Raw genomic sequence first — 21087 nt, 5'->3', positions numbered from 1 at the left:
TATACAGCTATTAGTTAACTGCCCTTAAAGGCAACAATTTGACCAGAACATGCGAATCAATTTATGCAACCTATTGATATTAACCTAACTCATCAACCTAATGGGTCAGTATATTGACGATTTTGGTTGTCCAGAATAATATATTGACTTTCCCACCAGCTCGGCTAGAGGCAAGACCGGACAAAACATGTAATCCCCGCCCAGACTGGGTGGCATGGTACACAAATGAGTCCACAAAATACTTAAGAGGAAATACATTCATGGAGCCGAGTAGTTGCAATAAAGATGATGACATGCTGACAATAGTGAGTTCTTTGCGCTTTTCACTGTATTATCTATACTGTCTTAAAGCGCTTAACAATCACAAACAATATACAAAATGTATTACAAATACCCAGCCTATATCCAGAAACCTATCTGGAGAACCAAGGGCAGCCACAATCTTGCACACACAAGGACATTTCAAGCCAGTTAATGTAGCCAACAAATATCAATGTTGTTCTGGGTTGTTGGTAAGTTACATCCAATAATCAGACGCCGAATAGCTAATGACGTAGAAAGACGGGATGATGAACATCACAACGGCAGACAGGGTGACAGTGAAAATCAAGAACGAAATCAAGAAGAATCGGTCGAAAATTTCTGCCGCCAGTTTCCAGTGTGTCCCATACGCCTCATCGGTGTTTCCGTCAATGTGCCCATTAAGAGGATCATTTCCGAAGGCGTGGAAATTGGTACTTGAGCTTTTACTCGCGTCTTCGACGGAAGCAACCTTTTGGCGGGTGTTCTGCAGGATTATAGGCTGCACCTGATTCGACTGGTTTAAGGAGTCAAGGCCAAGTTCTCGCACGGCTTTCTTCTTGCACGTGATGGTAGCCAGGCAGTTGAACGTCAGGGTCTTCATCCAGCTGGGGACGGGCTTGTGGGGGTCATGGTGGTGAAGGTTAAGGACGAACATTGTCAAGGTCACCGCGGAGGCTGAAAGACCCGTCAGTAGCGTCAGGTAGATAGCTGTAAAAACAAAAGACAATGATGTTTGAGCGACAGATTGATGTTCGAAAAGCCCTTCTAAGTACAACATGTCAGTATCAGTTGCTTTTATTACACGGGTACTCATATCCACGTCTTCAACTTACACAGCAGTGGCGTCCTCTCCGAAGATCTGGGCAAGTTGTCCGCTATGATCAGTTGGTAGACGGTAAAGGCGAGCAAGACGGTGACGCTGAAGGAGAGTTTCTCACCGGCATCGCACGGCATGTAGAAGGTCATGGCCACGAGGAAGGAGCAGCACATGCACGGTGTGATCAGGTTTACCCAGTAATATCCAGTGCGCCGCTTCAAAGAAAACGTTAGGTGGAAGTTGGATTCCGTCCAACTGTAATAAGTTCCAGCCTTCAACAGAATTGTGTGTGGAGTTTGAGTACTTTCAGCAGCAAACTTCACGAGATCCCACTCTGTGTTGGGTATGGCGAATTGGTCAGAGCTTTCTCCAGATGATGAGTAATATACAGTATTTGCTTTTTGGGAGAAAGACCCGAAAGTTGCTTGGCAATACTGGCTGTCGAAGGGGAAAATAGTCAGGTCCAACTTGCAGCGGAAGGTGTAGATCTTACTGACAAGCCACTGGACCACCGAACGCGTACCGTAACTAGTAATCTTCACGTCATGTTTAGCGTGTTCCTTCAGATGGAAGTCCGTATTATCAGTGCTGTAAAGTAATAACAGAAAATCATCGGTAGAGTGGGTGGCGGCAGATATCGAATTCTACGACTTTTTCAGAAAAGAACGCAGCTAACAATAACTTAGCGTTAACTTTAACCACGCGTTGCCTCCTTCAGTTAAACCATGCCTTAGTTTACACACGCCAAGTTAAGGTGAGAGACTTAAGTTATTTTGAATAATTGGATCCTGGTGGATGCAGACAACAGAACTAGTGTGAAGTAGCTATATAGCTCGTGCTGTGGCCTTATGTCTCACAAGGGACGAAGAGCCTTAAGTTAAATTAAGTTACTGCTGCTTACGTTGACATAAGCCCTACGTCAGGTCGCCATACGGACGCGCAAGGGACGTTAATCTCTGTTACCCCACCGTAGTCAGCCGGGTTCCACATCAGATGAGCGTCAGTCCATCGCTAGAATAACAACGGATAAGTCAAATGAAACAGATAGTTCAGGCCGATCTGTATCGTGTAGGCTTTAGGAAGAGAAACACACGACATTAAAGATGGCTGCCATAGCTGCCATTTTTGTGAAAAGGGCAAAAGGCCACCATTCTCATCATATCTCATTCTTTGCCACAAACCTTCAACAACTTACCAGGTTTAGCACGCCAACGACGCTAACGGTTTGATCACGATCATCCTGCAAAGAAATAAAGTGGAATTATGCGGGATAGGATAGAAAAAGAAAGAGTAGTCATTAGGCCGAGTTGCCAACTATGGCACTTTCTTAATACTCTGAGAGTGTTGATAGATTTAATTAATTCAAAGACATCGTTCCTTTTCCTGCCAGACGAGGGAAGGACGAAAGAAGCTTAAAAAGGCGGGGCTGATTGATCGTCAAATTCAACATCCAGCCATCTGGAATATATATCTCTAGCGTCCGTAGCGGCGAAGAACCAATGCATGCCAAAAAGGCTGGGTTGCCAACTATGGCACTTTCTTAGTCTGAGAGTGTTGATAGATTTAATTAATTCAAAGACATCGTTCCTTTTCCTGCCAGACGAGGGAAGGACGCTGATCGGTCGAAAGAAGCTTAAAAAGGCGGGGCTGATTGATCGTCAAATTCAACATCCAGCCATCTGAAATATATGTCTCTAGCGTCCGTAGCGGCGAAGAACCAATGCATGCCAAAAAGGTTTACCAAAGAGGCAAAGGACATCAGTGAGAATCCTATCATTATTTGGATGGGCTCCGAGTCGTTCCAGACCGGTCGGGCATTTGGGTTGTAGCCGTCAAACAGGTCGGTAAGGAGCCGATCCTCATTATTTGGTGGTGCTGCAACATCAAAAGGGATAGATTCAACTATTGGGGTAAGGGTGATTGTTTGGGACGACAAAACAGTACATATTATATTTGCTCACACTTTACATGCTCAGGATAGTTGATTGCCTAAGCCCGAATGACTGAGATCTAATATTCATTAATTGATATTTTTCATCATTCGAATTAGTAGTTGAGTTCATTGTAAGATTATTTACAGCAATACTTTGAGTTTAAAAAACCTGCCGAGGGTGTTTTGTGTTTTAATAAGCATACCTTCACACCCAAGCAATGAAACTTCGACACTCGCGCGAAGTACAGAGAGAAGAATATCCCGACCGGCGTAGTCCCGGGCGTATTGCACTTCCAGAAACAATTCATTAGCTTGGAAAACCCGGGAAAAACCTTTTAAACCTTTTAGAATTTTTCACTTTGCTGATGGTTTTTCAAAAGCTCAACAACCGTTATCTTCCAAGCACGTGCCCTGCTTATGTGACAATGAGAGATGCTATTAAGTAGACCTTGTGCATAAATTATGTCATCGAAAACTTGAAATTCGGCTAAACTTACCAGATATATTCGTTAGTCCGACCACAGCATTCAAAGACGAGATTCCAAAGAGAAGAATAAAGAAAATAGACACGCCTGTTACACTCAAAGCCATTTTTGATTTTTGAGCAATAAAAATTGACATCTGGTATTTTTAAGGGTCAAAATCAATGAGGACCAACCAAGTGTAATACTAACAGTTTGATCAGTAATTATTGCCGATCGTGATATGTCAACATTTTCCTGTCAGTCAAAGTGCCCATTATTAGCACTCCAGCCTTGTTGCCCTACACTCCAGACGCAGTGGACCGGCCTCGTCCATCACCATGAGGAGGTCCAATTAGGATGACGCAATGGACTGCCCTGGGAGTTTTCGTTGCCAAGAATATTGTGTTTTTTCCGGCAGACCGGAAAAGACAGGCATGCAGCATTCAGAAAAGTTGGTCAGTGATCAAATGACTGATTATGTCAGAAGGACTGATGTGGAAATGGTAAATTGATGAAACCGACTCCAATAATAAGTAAACCTAATAAAATGATTAGCCAGCAATAATGTAAATATGAGATGCCATTATAAGCTAGGAAATCAAATAACGGTGAAACCACACGTCCTGCTCGAGGCAATTTTTCCCACGCTGCGGTTACAGGATGGAGTCTCTGTGGTTCCTCTCTTGTGTTGGGATTTGGCTTGTCGATCTAACCTCAGTTCCTAAAGATCGGATTTCATTGGCATCTGCCCCCCCCCCTCCCCACCCAGCAGGAGGAAACGTTGCTTTGCCCCAGCAAGTATTTGTTAAATTCAAATCACGATGGGGAAGGGGGACTTTGTAACAACTCTTATTGTCATGCAAAGAGCTTATCATCCAATGCACTACTAGAATTGCTGGAGTTCGAAATTGGACAAAATTGACGAGATCTGCCTCTTTTAATCTTACATATCATTTATTGATGATTTGTATAAAAAGGAAACACACATACAGTCTGTTTTACACAACTGTTGACAAATGATACATGAAGCTACAGCATCAATCCCCACTGCCTTCGGAAGGTGAATTTTGTGTTTCTTCTGGATAAAAATAGAAGGGCGCAGCACCCTAGCCTGCCCCTAAAAGTACTTTCTCCTTTTTCCGGACAGATAAATGCATTTTCTATTACAGAAAGGCGCTAACCCTGCCCATTTTATCACTCCACCATGCCTTTTCTTGGCCAATTCCCATATTCCCTGCCCTTTCAAATTTCTAGAAGAAAAGCTAGAATTGCACAGGATTACTATTGTAAACTTCTCAATGCAATATTTTGAGTTAATCACCAGATGTAGGAAGATCAGTCCATCAAATGGGTCAGTCCATTACGAGATGATTCCAATTCCATGTAGGATAGCCTGAAGTGGTACTTCCGCTTCAGGACAACTTTCAATTCAACATAGTCGGTTTTCAAAGTAAGGTCAATCCGTCCTCTCGCCAGGACGATGAAATTTGGCTGAAGAGAATAGCAACGCCAGTTCTTAACACAATATTCCACATCCTTTCATCAAGAAACTTCCTGACTGCGGAAATTGTCACTCACGATCTTCCACACCTTCCCTTGAGACGTTAGAACAAAAGTCTGCTGGAAAACTGAAGGTTTGTTGCCTTTGAACTTGGAGCAGCCCATTGTCGTCACAAGAATTGCCAGCTGACCTTGAGTTGCACTATCTGAAGATAGGAAAGGAACATTACTGTTAACTTTCAAATAATCTCTCAGTTTCATTTTGTGGAAGACTGAACTCTACATTTGCTGCAAAAAATTTAATGATCAATACAGTTTGAACCCTACTGGCAGCAAACTAACCAGCCAAATATGAAAGAGCTACAAAATGTATCAACAGGACTTGAACCTTTGGCCTTCTATTCACAAGGCAATTGATAACTAGGCCATCAGGATCTATACATACTTGCAATAGGCTGGCAGTCCACAGAGTCAATGGTGTGCTCGCATGATGGAAGATTCTCATAGAACGATAAGATGTCAGATACACCAGTTACTTTGTTGCCATTCCAGACAAGTATGGCAGAGTCCATATAAAGTTTTTGCAGTTTCTGCAAAACAAAATGAAAATTTTTAGACAGAATCAAGACGAAAAGCCATTTCAGGCTGTCAGAGTCAGAGTGGTATAGTGGGTTGTGGTTATCCCAATGTTGATTACAATCATCCATATCAATTATTTTGACACTCGCTTCGGCTATTTCAAATTATCTGATCTATAGTTACAAACCTTTGGCCTTTGATCAAATGTCTCATAGTACAGTTTAGAAAACTCAATAGCTGCTTCACAGGAATCTTCCACTCTGAGCTTCCAGTCGGGAACCTGCAATGAAATTCCATTGGACAAGTTCACGTTTTTTTCTACTAATAGTATAAATAATAATAGGCCTTGAGGCCCAAACAAAAGTCAAATACTGAAATAGACCAAGACAGTGACATAAAAATCCAAAACAAACTTGGTGGATGGGGGTTCGATAGCTCACAATGTGGACCAACGAACTATATATGGACTTGATGGTTGGTGGTGGTAGACCATGCACAGCCGCTATGTACGCATGTCCTGCACTCAGAATTGCCTCCAACAAAATTTGATTTCTCTCTATAGACCACGATCCACGACCTAACTTCCGACCTAGTGAAAGCTCGTATATGCGGTCACATGTTTGATGAAAATATGATGCAAAACTATCAAGGACTGAGCAATAATTGAACATTATAACACGATTTCTGAAAAACATTACCTCCACAGCCGCCATGTTTTTCTTGGGAAATCCGCTGTGAAAAGGGAATCCCCGGATGGTGTAACGGGAATGATTGTCCTCAAAAATCGTTGATATTTTTGCAAACTCGGCCAGGAACCGTCAGAACTTCAAGTTGGGAGGCAACACTAGTGTGCAATAGAATATGGAGCTCGCCAGTGAAACAGAACTTAGTGTCCTCCAGAAAAGTGTGTATTGTAGGCCTGCTAGAAGCGACACATTCAATGTGGCAGGCCATAATTGACAATCACGAGCCGTCGTCCTCATAAAATCTTCTTTGCCTGAATGTAACACATTCATTTCTAGGTAGCTGCAACCCATGTGTAGTTACGGAAAGTACAGCACCAGAAAAGAGATGGTGTCGGCCCTGGTGGCATTCGAGGTAACAAATATCCAGTATGTTGTTATGGTTCACACAACTCGGCCAGGAGCCGTTGAGACGACTTTCACTGCAGGCCTGATTTTCAATAAAAACAAATACATAGCAATGATGTTTAATTATGTGTCATTTTGCAATATTGATGCAAACTCAGTTGTCAAGATCCGTTGCTGAACGATTGGATTCTTACTGAAAACAACGACTTCACATAAAAAACACACGGACTTGAAATATTCTATATACACAAATCACTTTATTTTTCCTTATTATACACAATGATTTACAATACTAGCGTCATGAGACAAGAAGATGTTGTCATTGTCTCCATGTAGGCCTAGTTGCGCATTAAGCCTGTGCGGCTCCTTGGACCAGGTCATCACCTCACATCACCTCGACGTGGGGACTTTTCTTGAGGCCACTGTTGCGATGTGATACCTGGTTACTCTAAGTTTGGTGTCATGGGTATGCTCGCTGCTTATTACGTTCAACAAGGCGCACTTTCTGAACTTGTTCCCCGATTCATAGACAATATAGGCCTACCACGATGCATTACGATTATTACTTTCGTCCCATTTGATACGACGACACTACGAATTTGGACACACAAACAGATCCTACATCAGTCAACGTTCCGACTACAAAACTTAAAAAGTAAATGCATTTTCACTGCTAGAATAAGGTAGCTTCAATACGGTAGCTTCAAAAGTCTTGTTGCCAAGACACACAAGACAGGCTTTGTTGGTGACCCATGGGACGGCATCCCCCGCCCTTCTAAAGCCACAACCCTTCACAACCGGTACCATACCGATAGCCAATATCTCCAAAAGCAGTTCCTTTTTGGTACCGGTACTGGTAAACGAGAATACAGTACATATCGCAGACCGTATTCCTCTTCATTCTTTGCTTCATTGTCTCTTCCACCCTCTTGTCGCAATCGACAGAAAATTCCAACTTTTAACAGAACATCATTATAAATGTTTATCCTTTCTATTAGGTTCCAGCCTTCCGAACGACTTTCAGTCTGCTACACAGTGTTAAATTTCATGTTGGTATCGCACCCGCGGAAGTATTCCCAGTTAGGTTTGAGTCTCTATGGTCTCAGTCCCCCAGCTGGACAACCATGGACACGCTGGTATACACAAAACTATCACGCCATCTAATGCTTGAACTCGTTACGTAAGTTCCTAGTCGGTCATACGCCGTCCATCCATATTGGGAGTCGAGGCGTTACCTGTATGGCTGCTAACGGCCATATCTACCAAAGATATTCGAACCCGTACGTCCGTTACAGTATATAAAACTAAACCGCCAGATCGGACCGTGTCATCCCTATCTAAACCGTCTCCCAAAGAACCACCCTGACCGTCGCTCTTTTCGTTTCCGCAGAGACACTTTCATTGAGATACAGCCGAGTTGTTCACGCGTGATGTCGTCTTGGATCTGCGCTCTCACCTGGTAATCACCCTAGAAATGGAGAAATGAAAATATGAAATATGCGACATCCCTTTTTCGAAATGCAAAATACACAGATCTGAATAATCTTTCGACTTTGACTGACTCGAATTGCAGAGAGTTACATGACATGATTTTCTTTGAATAATCGGGAGTCGACGATGACTGTCTTTTGAATTCGGAGTTTATTGACAGACATGTATTTGTCTTCGAAACTGGGAGACGTTGACATGATTGTCTTCCGATCTAGGCGTGGTGGACACGGTTAACTTCAGAATTTGAAGTTTCTTGCTGTGTCTTTCGAATTCGGAGCTTCCTTGACATCTGACCGTCTTTCGAATTCAAAGTTGTGACAAAATTATCTTTCGAATTCGGACGTGTTGACAGGATTATTATTCGGATTCGAAGGTGCTGACATGATTTGGTTTCGAATTCGGAATGGTAGGCATAGCATGTACATGTAATTAGCATTTGCGTCGGGGCTGATTCGGAGTTGGTGTCATGAACTCCTAATGAACCTGTTGCTATGATGAGAGGCTTGTTTACCTGGGCCAATGTCCCAAGCATGCCATCCAACTTGGGTATATGGATGTCGACGTTGTTCATTCTGTAATCGCCTGGCTGTATCGGACACGTGCAGGGGATGCCATTGAGAAGGAGCGGATTCGGGCAATCGCAGTTTGACTCGAACCGGGAATTCAACGAATTACACACGTCTCTGTAGATACTGGAAAACAATTGAAATAGTGATGTGTCATTCATTAGAATCGCGCATTCGTCACTCACTGTCGGGCCGGACATCCATTCTCTAGCGCAGTGATAGTAGTGTGGTGAGGCGGTCCTACTGGTTATTATGTCTGCTTAGAGTATGGAAGACACCATATAAGATACTGGTTCCTAGGTAATTGGTTGTCTCCATTTTTAGACTTCTGTAATCAGGACTTCTTTATAAAGACACCACACTAAGTCCCTAAAAGGCCGAGTGTTCTTGTGAAAGAGAAGTTTAACATTATATTTCATAGCAGCGAAGCCCCGACTGGATTAACAACATTGTTGTTGGGAAATTGGGAAGGAAAAGAAACAAAGAGAACTCTCAGTCTTACCACGTTCCATAACGTCCCTCAATGCAAGGTACTTGGAACTCAAACCCGAATATCCGCTTGATGACTGTCACGTTGAGCATGAGGTTCGCTGGAAGTTGTTCGGTTATGTTGATTCGGAAGGAGAGGCGCAGTCTGCCCGGGGTGATAATGGGCATTGGGTGGGCGGCCAGGTGTAGGAAGTGGATGGGGTTGGAAGGGTTCGAACCTGCAAAAATAGAGTTGGAAAGTACATTAAGTTTTTGGGGAAAAAATAGGATGTATACTGATTTGGCCATTGGATGCATGACAGATTATGATTTTACTGGCGAGAAACCCTCCCGTTTCAGGGCCCTCATTCGGTACTAACTACCTCCTTTATGTAATTTGGGCGGGGGACCACTCGGATACTCAAAGCGAGGTTGCAGTATGGAATACATCTGCCAAGACACACATATATATATATATATATTCATTAAAAACATCATTTTAGCATCAGTTTGTAGCGCTGACAGAGCACCTCGCGACCGAGTTCTATTGAAAGGTTTCAGGATATATATACACCAAGGGAGTAGGTCGAATGATAACCTCCGCCAAGGTTGAATGTTTGTCGGGTATGATTACCTTTATCGTTGATTAGTTTATGTCAGACTATAAAACAAAACACGAAAATAGAATTCATTACTTTTAGTAGTCTTCTATGACTTGGAAAAACTCCACTGATTACTCGAAGGTTACAGTGATGGCGATCTACATAGAAGAACTCAGGTGTAAAATTGAATTCTAGTCGACCAATGTGTGTCAGGGACGTATTCCCTCAATCGTTTCCCCACTCACCCCATTCCACACCGATTTTGAAGGGCGAATATTTCAACTAAGATTTGTCAGGAATTTCAACTTATCTGGTTCGCACCTTGTAAACGAGGAGCAGATATTTGAATCGCCCGCGTAGCATCATGTACCATGCCAAGAGGGTAAGAATGTATCTCACCCTTAGAATGGCATACCCACCTGTATATATACAGTGCTCCTTACGAAACATAGACAATTCACGTCAGCTTACATTGAAGCGGTTGTTTTTTTTACCGTTTCAAAGAATGCCTTTTAGACATCTGAAAGTTCCTTTAAAATCGAGGAGGTGGCCACTTTGAACTTTATGAGAAAGATTAACATTCCTGACCTCTTCTTAGTGGCTTCTGAAGAATTTATGTTTCAACCGAACACACTGGATGCTGACTGTTTAGCTTATTGGGGATTCGAACTAGGAGCAACTGGGTTAGGAATCCTCCCGCAGTTAATCACACCACCGTGATCACACATGCTGAGTGCCAGACATTCCTGAATGAACATGACAATTTCAACTAGCAACAAAACTTCGACCAACCAGCAACAGAAACTCAAAATAGCGACCAACCAGCAACCAAAACTCAGAACATCGAGTTACTGAGGATGGATGTATTTTAACAGTATGGCTTCCCGTAAATTCATCGTGTGGGAAGATGGGAAAGTGTTCGTGATTCAATTGGACTTCTGGGAAACAGGTTTCCTGATTCATGGTTTGTACTTCGCGCCATTTTGATTCATTTGATAGCATACCAGAGATGTTCCAAATACCTTCACAAGTAGCAATGCTCAACCGCCAATCAGCATTATTGACAGTTTAACTGATAAGAAATCGATGAGTGTGTTCGAACCTGCCCGCGGCGTGCCTCGTGGTACGTCTTACGCGGCCAAGGTAGGATTTCATGGAATTACCGTAGGACTACTCCTATTTTTACTAGAGTTTGTAAGTGAGAGAATCAATATTATGTACACCTCACAGCTATAAACATGTATCTATTCGACAGGTGGGCATTCCTCGACTAGGGTGGCGGATCTGGCCTGCACGTGTCTCGCAAACATATGGCAAATCTGGGAAAATAATCAAGTGATGAAGTATTCCAAAACTTCTGTTTAGCAGCCGATCGTTATGAGATACAGTCAAGGAACAGGTTTCCTTCAACATCTGGTGGATTAATAGAGCGGTTTAGCAACGTCCAAAACGCTTTTTTCTTGCTAATTTCTTTGTCGTTGTTGGTGATGCGTTTGTAACGGAAACCATCAGCACCAAACGCAAATAGAGGGTCTGCAGATTCTACAGATAGATAGATTCTTGAATTCAAATGGACCCCACATTCACAGGCAATCTTCCCCATAAACCTATTCGGTCAAGAAGTTTAGAAAGACTCCTTATTAGAAGAAAACGAAACTGCCTTCAGCCCAATGTCGGCAAACTTTATCGAGTGTGGTTTTATTCATCTAACTGTCATAGTCAAAACTTCTGTTCCTCTAAATCCTAATGAATTTTGACAACTGCCATCAAATGATAGGCTTAGTTCTAATTGGCCGTTGAATTTGCACTTGTGTCACATCACGAGTGTATATATCTAGCATGTTTAATGGACAAGATTTTGTAACAAAACGTTTTAAAAACTGCAAAACGAAGCAACTTACCACAATCTTCATAATGCAGGTGTTTGTGTTCTCTCTTCCGCCGCGACCTCTTGCCACACGCTGCCTCCACCCAAACCGCCTGTATGATCACCAGCACGTGCAGCATCAACTGAAGCTTCGCGTTCATCATCATGTGGTCCACGCGTCCTTGCGTAAATGTGACAGGTAAATGTAAAAAGCAACCCACGAGATCTTGGGCCAATCGATATGAGTTGTCACACTGGTCAGAGGTGATGCCAAGTCAGGACTGGTGGTTTTTGCAACTAGTCCGTTCCAAATGTTATTCCTGTGAATTATCGATAGTTCGCCAGAAAAATATATCAGAAGGCTTATTCTAGTAACCGATTAATGAATTGAAATTTTTACACTGCCTCGTACGTATAGTCCGGTTGTCAAATCTTTGCTTCTCCAGTTCCTGTATAAATTTTCCAATTTTTACCGAAATGTATAATCAAACTGTTAGATTGCAATGATTCCACTTAGATCCAATAATATCAACAACTGTAACTGGAATCTCAGTCCAAATCTATGAAGTCGAGTCCTTCAGGAAAGTATGATTAGGGTAACATTGAGTAAGATTGCAATGATAAGTACCTATCCAAGTCAGGTCAAAGAATGAAAGGATGATTCTTGCAAGCCTTTATATGAGCCCTTCCTTAATGTCCTAGTCCATGCTTCTTCAAGCGATCTCAATCAGATACAGAGAGGATACGCTTCAGTTCCTCAGTATATGTCAAAGAATGCCTTTGTTGTAGGGCATTTATTTGTCATGCCCACCCAATGTTACCGTATGTTATAACATCCTTTACAACACGAGTGTAGGCGTCCTTGAAAGTAGTGTCACCTCCTGATGCTGAGAATAAAAGCTGAACGGGAAGATCAACTCTCAGTGGTGCTTGAGCTGCTTATACGAACGATTGAGTAGGAATCATGAAAACTGATATTGACCTTGGAAATCTTGTCTTATATATCCTTATCCTTTCAAAGTTTATAACAGTATCATAAACTTTTCAACACTGGCTTGCCGTAACAGATACAGGAGGCGACTGTCGATAGAGTTGGGATAATGATAGCTTGTTAAATGTTCTTTTTGAAGCAAATTTCATCAGAAGCACTGTTATCCCTGCATAGAATGAAAGCGGTGAATAAGTCTCAAAGAATGGTAATGAAAACGCGTACCATTTGCCAATCCAGGTCCCACGACGCCCTCGCTTTAGGGAGAAAAAAACGTGATGGGGAAAATGTCCAGAAGGTGTTAGATCACTTAGAAAAAGGCGTTAAGAAATCTCGGCTGGTATGTGTCACGTCTGTGGACGACACTTTTTCTCTCTTTCAGGTTATGACACGGACAATCTGACGTTCTCATAGACACTGGCAAGGCGACCTGATGCCTAGCTATTTACTACGAACGCCAGATATCGTAGATTCCAGGAGATTGGCGCGCTTCGCCCGACCAATGAGGCAGCGAGATTGAAACAGCAATCACGGCTTACGAGTTCGATGAATGAATGAGAAACAATCGTAATTCCCTCGCTTCTTGTGAGGTATAAGTCAGAGAAAAGGTGGGTGGCCTTCCAATCCCTCTTACCACTTTTAACGTAAATGCCCCCTAGCGGCCAGGGGCTATTCTCGCACAAAGACAATCTCGCCCCGGGAACAAAAGCGCTGAGGAGTCTGTATTGTTTCTTTGGTCTGTCAATGTAATCCTGTTCCTGGGGATAAGTATCCGCAGCATTGCTTGGCGACTGGATCCTGCCATTAACTTAGGATCATCATTTACCACTTATGGGACCGAGGCCTTTTACTTTCATCTAATGATTGCCCCTTTTGTGCCACTGCATTGGAACCTTTAGCTGCCAATTAAGAGATTCCTCAGTCATATATCTTTATGTCTTACTGTACCTACTTACTAGTGACGTGCTGACTTCATGACGGTGCATTTACGTCCACTAAGCAGTCGGAGGCTTCCTCACATAATAGTAAAGGAATTTGACAAAAAAACTTTTGAAAAACTTCACCAGTCGTCGCCTTGTAGATCTCAGCTCCCGGGCAAAGCAACATCAGTTCAAGCATGATGGCATCACCTTTCTCTACCCTGGATCGGCTGACAATGGCTTGAGACAAGAGATACGGGGCCGAGACAACGTAACAACTGATGTCATCCTGTCAAAATTACGCGCGACGAAAACATCAAGACTCTCCAAAAATGCTTTTATTCTGAGAAATCCCTGCTCAAAGCGCCTTTGGGATATCCTAGTAATTACCCCGGCCTGCACAGAAATCATCATGATGCCATGGGGTTTCTAGGAGCAACCAGAAGGCGCTCACATTACTAGTATGGCACTATCAGCACAAGACACAAGAGAGGTTCTGATTTCTATCCGAGAACGAGAACCATGCGGCATTTTGACAACAGATATCGCATTACCTGTAGTCAGAAATGCAATGAAATAACTTGACTTGACTTGATGATCACTCAGCGAAAACTATAAGCCCTTCGTTCACGTTCTCGGATCAGAATCTGAACCTTTCTAATGTCTCATGTCCTGTTAGCCAAAAACGAAGGTCAACATTACTATAAGCACGCCTTGTTGTGGGGGGTCTTCTGAATATGTTCCCACAAAAAACTGCATGTATATCACCGGAAGTTAGGACACGTGTTTGGAAACCTCTCGTGACAATATCATTTCATACGAACCCACTATTAAGGAGTTCTTAATAATACTCTGACTCGTCTTCTTTCAACATGACAGACAATCAGAGATCTTATCTAGCTTGGCTGGGACAACCTGACAATAGCTACAGGGGATCGGACAACCTGTAGACGCGCCGGTGCAAAATCCGTCCAATTTTCACATCAGGCTATACAAGACATGCAAAGGTTCATGACAAATTTTTCCAAATGGCGAGTTCAATCTGGCAATACTTTTATCCTGCCTCGTGACTAATATTTTGATGAAATGTCAACACCCAGCTGCGTGAACGTCAGCGTATATACATGGCGGATTGGAACAGAATAGATCCATCCAGCGATCCAAGGGCCTTTCACTCGCCATTTACAGACCTGACCCTGGAAGTCGGTGACGACATTTCTGGTGAACCGGGCGTCGTCTGAATCCACCCTGTAAGCCCTGATTAATGTTGCATCTTTGACAAAGCGCCACAATCAATGCAAGATAAAGGCTTCGTTCCCAGAATTCTGGGTTGGTCCCTGTCGTAGTCACGACCAAGATCTATATGACACCACAGTATGGGCCTACATCATGTTCGTTTTCATCGTAAAATCTCAGCGCCCGTTTGTTCAAAACAACTTTTGTTACTAACGCTGGCGTTAACGTCACTTGACGTTATATCCTTCAGTTAAGCACTTGGACTTATTGCCAGACTTTTAAGTTAACGACAGCTTCAACGATATTGGTTACAGCGGTGACCTTGGCCCACCATGACGTCACAGAAATTCCAGATTATGCATGAGTAAAAGGTCGTGTGTGCCATCTAACAAATGTATACCGTATCCTTTCCATCCCTTTGATTGATTGCATTTAAGAGGCGTTGCCCAGCACACAAACGGCGGACTAATCGCGGGATGATGATCGCCCATTCTACTGCAACAAGCTTCTATTCCTAGAAATTTGGGCTGGACACTCTGCCTTCGCGTCATCGATCGTGATATATTGCTTTCTGTGTCATTTTGTTGGGATTTTCTTCAGCGATGGTTTGACGAATGACGATTGGAGGAGTGAAGGTTGTTTCCATTTATCGGTGATGTGTATTTCTCATCCTCCAGTAAATTAAAAAGAATATGTCAAGTGGTAACGCCCTCGTTTACCATCAAGGCCGCATCGCTGCCGTGGTAATGACGGTGATGTGGAAGATGGCTCGCTCTTGTACTGTAGGCTCGACAGTTGTGTTTATTCGTCATTGATGAACCATTGGTGACTTAATAGACTCGTCACTAGACTTTTGTGACATTTCATGTTTTACTACAGAACATGTATGTTTTCCGGTAGCAGGGCGCAAGATTTTCGCGCTCTTATCTTGCCACAGAAGGACAATGCCTAAGCGCGCATGTCTTACCCAACTCATCGCAATCTAATGCGAAACCTCAATTTGTGCTTTTTCTCTTTTAAACCTCAGCCTTGAAAATCCACGTTTTGTTATTATTCCCATCGCATCAATATTGAAAAGCTGTCAATACCCCAATTAGCGACCACCTACAGTTATTAGTTTTGACGTTTCCCCATAAAAACCGCCTTTTTCAAACAATCCAAGGAGCGCAGAGACAAACATCACAATCACGTCACGCGAAAGACAGGCACATCTTGGCTTATTGTCCTCATTGTCGCGGCAGACAAAGCGTCACAATCTGAAGAATCCCCTGAAAAATGTCCTTCCCCTTTGACCAGGGGGTATTTGGTAATAATTTGTAGCTATTGAGGCTTGTGTTTTGAATCAACTGCCATGGTTGTTGACTTGCCCGTCCCCCTTCATCACCGAGGCCAAAGCGATGTTTTCTAGTTTTGCGGGCGGGTACGCTCTTCTGCTTGTATTGGCATGCCTCGATCGTCCTTTCATTTTTCACTAAGTGGAGGGATGGATGTAGAGCCTCCGTGGTGGCCGGCTCCTTTCCCTGATTTCTGGATCCGCCGCTATGATATCTCAAAAACTGATATCCTCACCGTCCAAGAAAATGACACTTGTTTGGCCTGGCTTGTGGTTTTCCGAATTAGCCCATTGGATGCGCACCATCTCATGACAATAGCCTACCGAAGGACTTCTCAGGAATTTAAAATGCTAGGATGTCCTTTTACAGTTGGGTTGATGACGCAGATCAGTTTGTGGGCGTTGCAAGCCAGGTGCAGTGATTGTTGCCCCGGGTGTGATCCCGGCTTCAAGTGGCTAGGAATGTGGCGCGTGAGAAGTTAAGAGTTGGAGTCTGGACTTGAGGTAAGCCTGGCCTCAGGGATCAGGCAGGACCTACCTGTCATGGACATCTCGGAGTAATTGAGTAATCATGGTCTTAAGTAAGTTTAGAAACAGAAGTTAAAAAGAGAGGGTCGTTGATGTATCATTCGTGTTTACCATTTCACTGAAGGTTTTGCAAATCTGACATAAATAGATATAAAACAAAAAATCAATGTTGAGGGGGTTCTAATACGAAGTCCTTTTCTTTCTTTATCATTTTTTACAAATCGTAAAAATGACATTTAGAAGTATTGTACTTTACATTGTAAGTGTCTTGAGAATGAGAATTTCAAGCAGAAGAAGCCACATCTCTCCGCATCCAAGAAAAATTCTTCATTTCAATTTCGACTCTGGTGGCAAGGCTTAAAGTATTCAAAAGTAAATAAGACCATTGTTTTCTCCGAAAGATATCAATAAACAACAGATGGCGTGTTGGGAAAAAAAAGTAACTCACCTCGCGTAAATTGGGCGATATTTTTCCTGATGTGGCGGGTTAGAGCCAATTTAAAGTGCTTAAATTCTCATTTGGTTGTAAAAAGGTGAGGTTTATTGATGTATTTCGTATCGTCTTGGATGTTTATTTCATTCTCACAGTCTTTTACTCGTGTTTCTGGGTTTTCAACGAGTAGTAGAGATTTTTACGGCGGGTGTTCGCACCATGGGCGCCATGACCTTGGCCGCTGCGCTTTGAGCGGCAGGTGGGCGAAAGATGCCTGACTGCATTATCGTACTTGTATCTGGTGGAGTTCTGGCGCGATTCACCCGACAAGGAAGTAACTCTCCCTCAGCCCGGAAGACTGAACAATACAATTCAAATTAAAGAAACATCCCGCATTCCATCATTTGATAATTAACCATTGTCGCGGGATAATGAAAAAGACAAAATCCATTGGCGTCAGGAATTTTTACACAACTAAACAATTTGAGACAATCTTTTGCTTCTGTTGAGTTTCGAAGGTGAAATTTACAATCCGGCGTGATGCTATCGCGGTTGCTACAACAGTGGCAGCAGGTCTGGTTGGCGGACGTGGTGTGTGGTCCGCCACACACGAACTCAGCCCCGATTGCCGGCTCCGCTTGGCGCGAATCCTATTCAAACCAGCGCAAATCACAGATGAAACATTTTTACAAATGCCATGCTTTTTAATCGCAGGGTCTTTGGTCATTTTTCGGAGCAAGTCCACCGTGACATGTCTCCCAAATGAAAATCCTGCGGATAATATTTTCATGTTTTCTCTTAGCGTCCGTGAGATCCACGGGAACCCTGCGATGTCGTTTCAGGTGTTCCCGTGATATTCCTACCAGGTGCATTAGTAAACAATCAAAAACAAGACAACTCCTGCGAGAGAATTAAGAAATTCGGGCATATTTCGTTAATGGTGTGTGTAGTGTCACGTTCTTATATGTTCCTGTCATAATGTCACGATTTACTGCTGCGTGGGATGGGCCGGTCCGTGTACGGACACGGACGAGCTCCGGTTACCCCGAGATCAGCTGGGGAATGAGTCAAGGAAATGAGGAACTCAAAAGTTGGCGATATTCATGCCATTCTTGACTGATTGGTTTAATTCATCTTATATCTTGAGACTGTGTATGTCAGGGTCTCATCTAATCGAATTTCCGTTCACTTTTATAAAAAGAAGACAAGGCAAGATAGACTTTGAGTTCATTTGTGTTTTTAACATCATATTCCTTCGCTCGAAATATGAATTTTGCTCTTGATTTAAAAAGTCTATTTGTAATCTGCTTCTTACTTTTGCCTCTCAGTCAGGAAAATTTATCTTCGAATACATCTTTTTCAATTTTTCCCGTAACTTCACATTTTTGCTACGTTATGTCATGACATTTTGTCTTTTCAAAACTTGACCAAAAACTGTAGAAAACAGAAAAAAATCAAATCGTCTCCATTTTCGTTTTGATACTGGCCATGTCTCCATCACCGGGAAGATACGGAGAGGGTCACCCCACGCTCAAGTACATCTTCTCATGCATAAGTGCCTAATTTGTGCCGCATATTAATCAAATTGCATGTTCATGTAGGCTGGCGTGTGTCATTTGGTCGCCTTCTGATAGCATTTTGAAGTGTAATGGTAAATAAAGTTTAAAGGTCTGGTTCATGAGAAGAATTCGTAATTTGAAATTTTTTAAATCATGAAAAGACTCATTGAAATTTCAACAATGTCGTTATGTGGACCAATATAGAAAAACTGCACATGCCAATTTTTATCGCGCTGGCATGGGTAGTTAGTCCGCTACGGCCATGGCCATCTGCAACTAAGACCGATTGGACAATGCCCGTGGCGCGAGCCGTTTAGATAGTGCAGTTTTAGATGAATATTGATGGGTTACCTCTGGACGTGTTGAACCTTGATAGTCTATAAAAATGAAGAGTGAAATTTTCGAGAATTTCGAAGACAATTAAGCCATACTTGAAATAGTAAACACATGCCTAGCTGTGTCAAGTGCATGAGATTCCAGAGGTATGACGTCATCAGGCGACCCTCACAATGATATTCTCGGCCGAATGAGAGTTGTAATGTTTTGGAGACAAAGTCACAACAGTAATTCCTATTTCATTTAGAGGTGTTGATGATACACTCTCTACGCAGCTTCCTTTAGTCTGGTATCATCACGTGATCAACATAAAATGTGACGTCATAGCTTCGACAGCAGCACAATACTGAAAGGAACAAAATCTTGTCGAATTCCTCAAGGGCAAAACAAAAACAATTTTCACCTCTTCGATTCACACCTGGCCGGTGAAGTATCACAAACTCCGCATTCTTGGCGCGTTTACAACATCTCATCACCCCGGGCTAGTGACATAACCTCCATATAACAACCCGGGCAACAACCTGACGAATTTCCTCAACATTCCTCGCCACTTAATACCTTGGCCATTAAACGTCAAAATGAAAAAGTTCGTTTTCCTATAATACATAATATCTGTTGTATTTGCTCATCGACGATCGACAGCCCCAGGACGGCAGCCTAAATGAGGAAGGCTAATATTGTAATTAAAAACTTAATGATAACAAAAACTAATGTAGGCCTACATTTACAATAAATGACAAAAATAATGATTGTTGTACATGTATCATCTATCAGGAGACATCAAGCATTTTCAATTTCCACTTCGTATGCTATGAAATCAGAAGAACAGCTCCTGGCTGATTTACAGCAGTGTAGGCGACTCGACCGCATGGCAATAGTCGTCTTCTCGTGCACCCGGTGAAACAGCTAAATTTTCAATTCTGATAGTTCCGCCATAAAATTGAATTTTTCTTTTCTTACTATTTTATGAGAGAAGTTCTTTAATTGGGATATGTTCATATGATTATTCAGTTGTCACCATCTGAGAATGTTTTTAACTTTTGCTAAGTGGCCAAGGTTATTCCTACTCCATCTCCTCGTGGGAGGTCCTCGCCAGCCGTAGCAAACGACCACTACACTTATAAATATTTGTAGATTATCACAACATTTGGATAGAATGATTATAATGAAAATCATTCAGCGTTTCATTCATCAGCTATGGTGGAGAGGAATGTTGGTTCCTGATGAAACTCGGAACGAAATAATCGAGACTAGATGGTACTACAGTCCGGCACCAGGAGCAAAGCGGCGCCATTGTCGACTGTGAAATTCCATTTGTTTATCGGAATTTTCGCAATGTTTCAAGTCACATAGGCCTTTGATATATACATGTATTCTGGGAGAGATAACAATCAGGCAAATAGCCAATAATCAGTCGCAATAAAGAACACAAGATAAGGAAAACTAGACATGATTGAAATTATCAGTTCTGTCAAACAACACGACAATGTAACAACCTAACTGGATCCGACCGGTCATGCTGAATTGTGTCGATGACCCCCTGCCCGGGTTGACTTCAGTGCCAGTGTGCGATAGCAAGAGCCAAAGACGAGATATCTAGAAATGTCGAGGCCATGTGGATTTTAAGAAATGTAGGAAACTAGGAATCCTAAGGAATTGATTCGAAATAACGCCTGCGATGCGAGAAACAAATTGATGAATTCCCATCGGCCTGTTCGCCCCCCCCCCCCTCACCCCCCCCCCCCATCCTCCCCTTCTGACCGTGTACTTTTTTACGATTCCGTCATTTTTTTCCAACATGGTCTTGAGTTTGTAGTCGAATTATTCAAAGCACAGCAAGTCTTTGGTCAGGATGGTGATCGAGATCACGGCCACTGTGGACAATGTAACTGATGTGTAAGAAAAAAATTAACTGCAGAACAATTCTTCGGCGTTCCTAAAGATTCCTTGTTTCTTAGATTCCTTGAAATCTATTCAAATATTGATAATGAAATTGTCAGATGATTGTTTTAATCTTATTGATTAGCATTGTCTGTCAATATTGCTTATCGCGGCGTGGCCGGGGCAAAGAAC

The 21087-nt window shown here is 42.6% G+C and overlaps 3 protein-coding genes across 3 annotated transcripts; all 3 read right to left on the bottom strand.

The window, feature by feature from the left end:
* Positions 1-2: 2 nt before the first annotated feature.
* LOC135494075 (neuronal acetylcholine receptor subunit beta-3-like) lies at positions 3-3644 on the bottom strand. The gene is made up of 6 exons (XM_064781825.1): positions 3551-3644; positions 2862-2995; positions 2316-2360; positions 2022-2131; positions 1137-1708; positions 3-1011 (listed from the first exon to the last, which is right to left on the bottom strand). Exons 1-6 carry the CDS (start codon positions 3642-3644, stop codon positions 518-520), a joined length of 1449 nt encoding a protein of 482 aa, XP_064637895.1. The 3' UTR covers positions 3-517.
* Positions 3645-4459: 815 nt separating this feature from the next.
* On the bottom strand, positions 4460-6312 carry LOC135493682 (NTF2-related export protein 2-like). The gene is made up of 4 exons (XM_064781190.1): positions 6295-6312; positions 5784-5876; positions 5463-5607; positions 4460-5223 (listed from the first exon to the last, which is right to left on the bottom strand). The coding sequence occupies exons 1-4, from the start codon at positions 6307-6309 to the stop codon at positions 5060-5062; spliced, it is 417 nt and encodes a 138-aa protein (XP_064637260.1). The 5' UTR covers positions 6310-6312; the 3' UTR covers positions 4460-5059.
* A 633-nt stretch (positions 6313-6945) lies between these two features.
* On the bottom strand, positions 6946-13230 carry LOC135493672 (ganglioside GM2 activator-like). The gene is made up of 4 exons (XM_064781167.1): positions 11716-13230; positions 9247-9451; positions 8690-8870; positions 6946-8155 (listed from the first exon to the last, which is right to left on the bottom strand). The coding sequence occupies exons 1-4, from the start codon at positions 11846-11848 to the stop codon at positions 8021-8023; spliced, it is 654 nt and encodes a 217-aa protein (XP_064637237.1). The 5' UTR covers positions 11849-13230; the 3' UTR covers positions 6946-8020.
* Between the last annotated feature and the right edge of the window lie 7857 nt (positions 13231-21087).

The sequence above is a fragment of the Lineus longissimus genome, chromosome 9 (genome assembly GCF_910592395.1).
Source record: "Lineus longissimus chromosome 9, tnLinLong1.2, whole genome shotgun sequence".
NCBI lineage: Eukaryota > Metazoa > Nemertea > Pilidiophora > Heteronemertea > Lineidae > Lineus > Lineus longissimus.
The sequence above is the reverse complement of the archived record's forward strand: the minus strand, read 5'-3'. Positions and strand labels throughout refer to the sequence as shown.

Bases quoted from the DNA above. Each gene is read 5' to 3' on its own strand.
- LOC135493672 (XM_064781167.1), bottom strand. From the start codon at position 11,848: ATGATGATGAACGCGAAGCTTCAGTTGATGCTGCACGTGCTGGTGATC. The intron at 9,452-11,715 runs GTAAGTTGCTTC...CTATTTTTGCAG, and splicing joins CCTGCATTATGAAGATTGTG to GTTCGAACCCTTCCAACCCC. The intron at 8,156-8,689 runs GTAAACAAGCCT...CTCCATTTCTAG, and splicing joins TGCTTGGGACATTGGCCCAG to GGTGATTACCAGGTGAGAGC.
- LOC135494075 (XM_064781825.1), bottom strand. From the start codon at position 3,644: ATGGCTTTGAGTGTAACAGGCGTGTCTATTTTCTTTATTCTTCTCTTT. The intron at 2,361-2,861 runs GTAAACCTTTTT...ATTTCTTTGCAG, and splicing joins TGATGTCCTTTGCCTCTTTG to GATGATCGTGATCAAACCGT. The intron at 2,132-2,315 runs GTAAGTTGTTGA...TTGTTATTCTAG, and splicing joins TCGTTGGCGTGCTAAACCTG to CGATGGACTGACGCTCATCT.
- LOC135493682 (XM_064781190.1), bottom strand. The intron at 5,608-5,783 runs GTTTGTAACTAT...TTTGTTTTGCAG, and splicing joins CATTTGATCAAAGGCCAAAG to AAACTGCAAAAACTTTATAT. The intron at 5,224-5,462 runs GTATGTATAGAT...TCCTATCTTCAG, and splicing joins GGACTGCCAGCCTATTGCAA to ATAGTGCAACTCAAGGTCAG.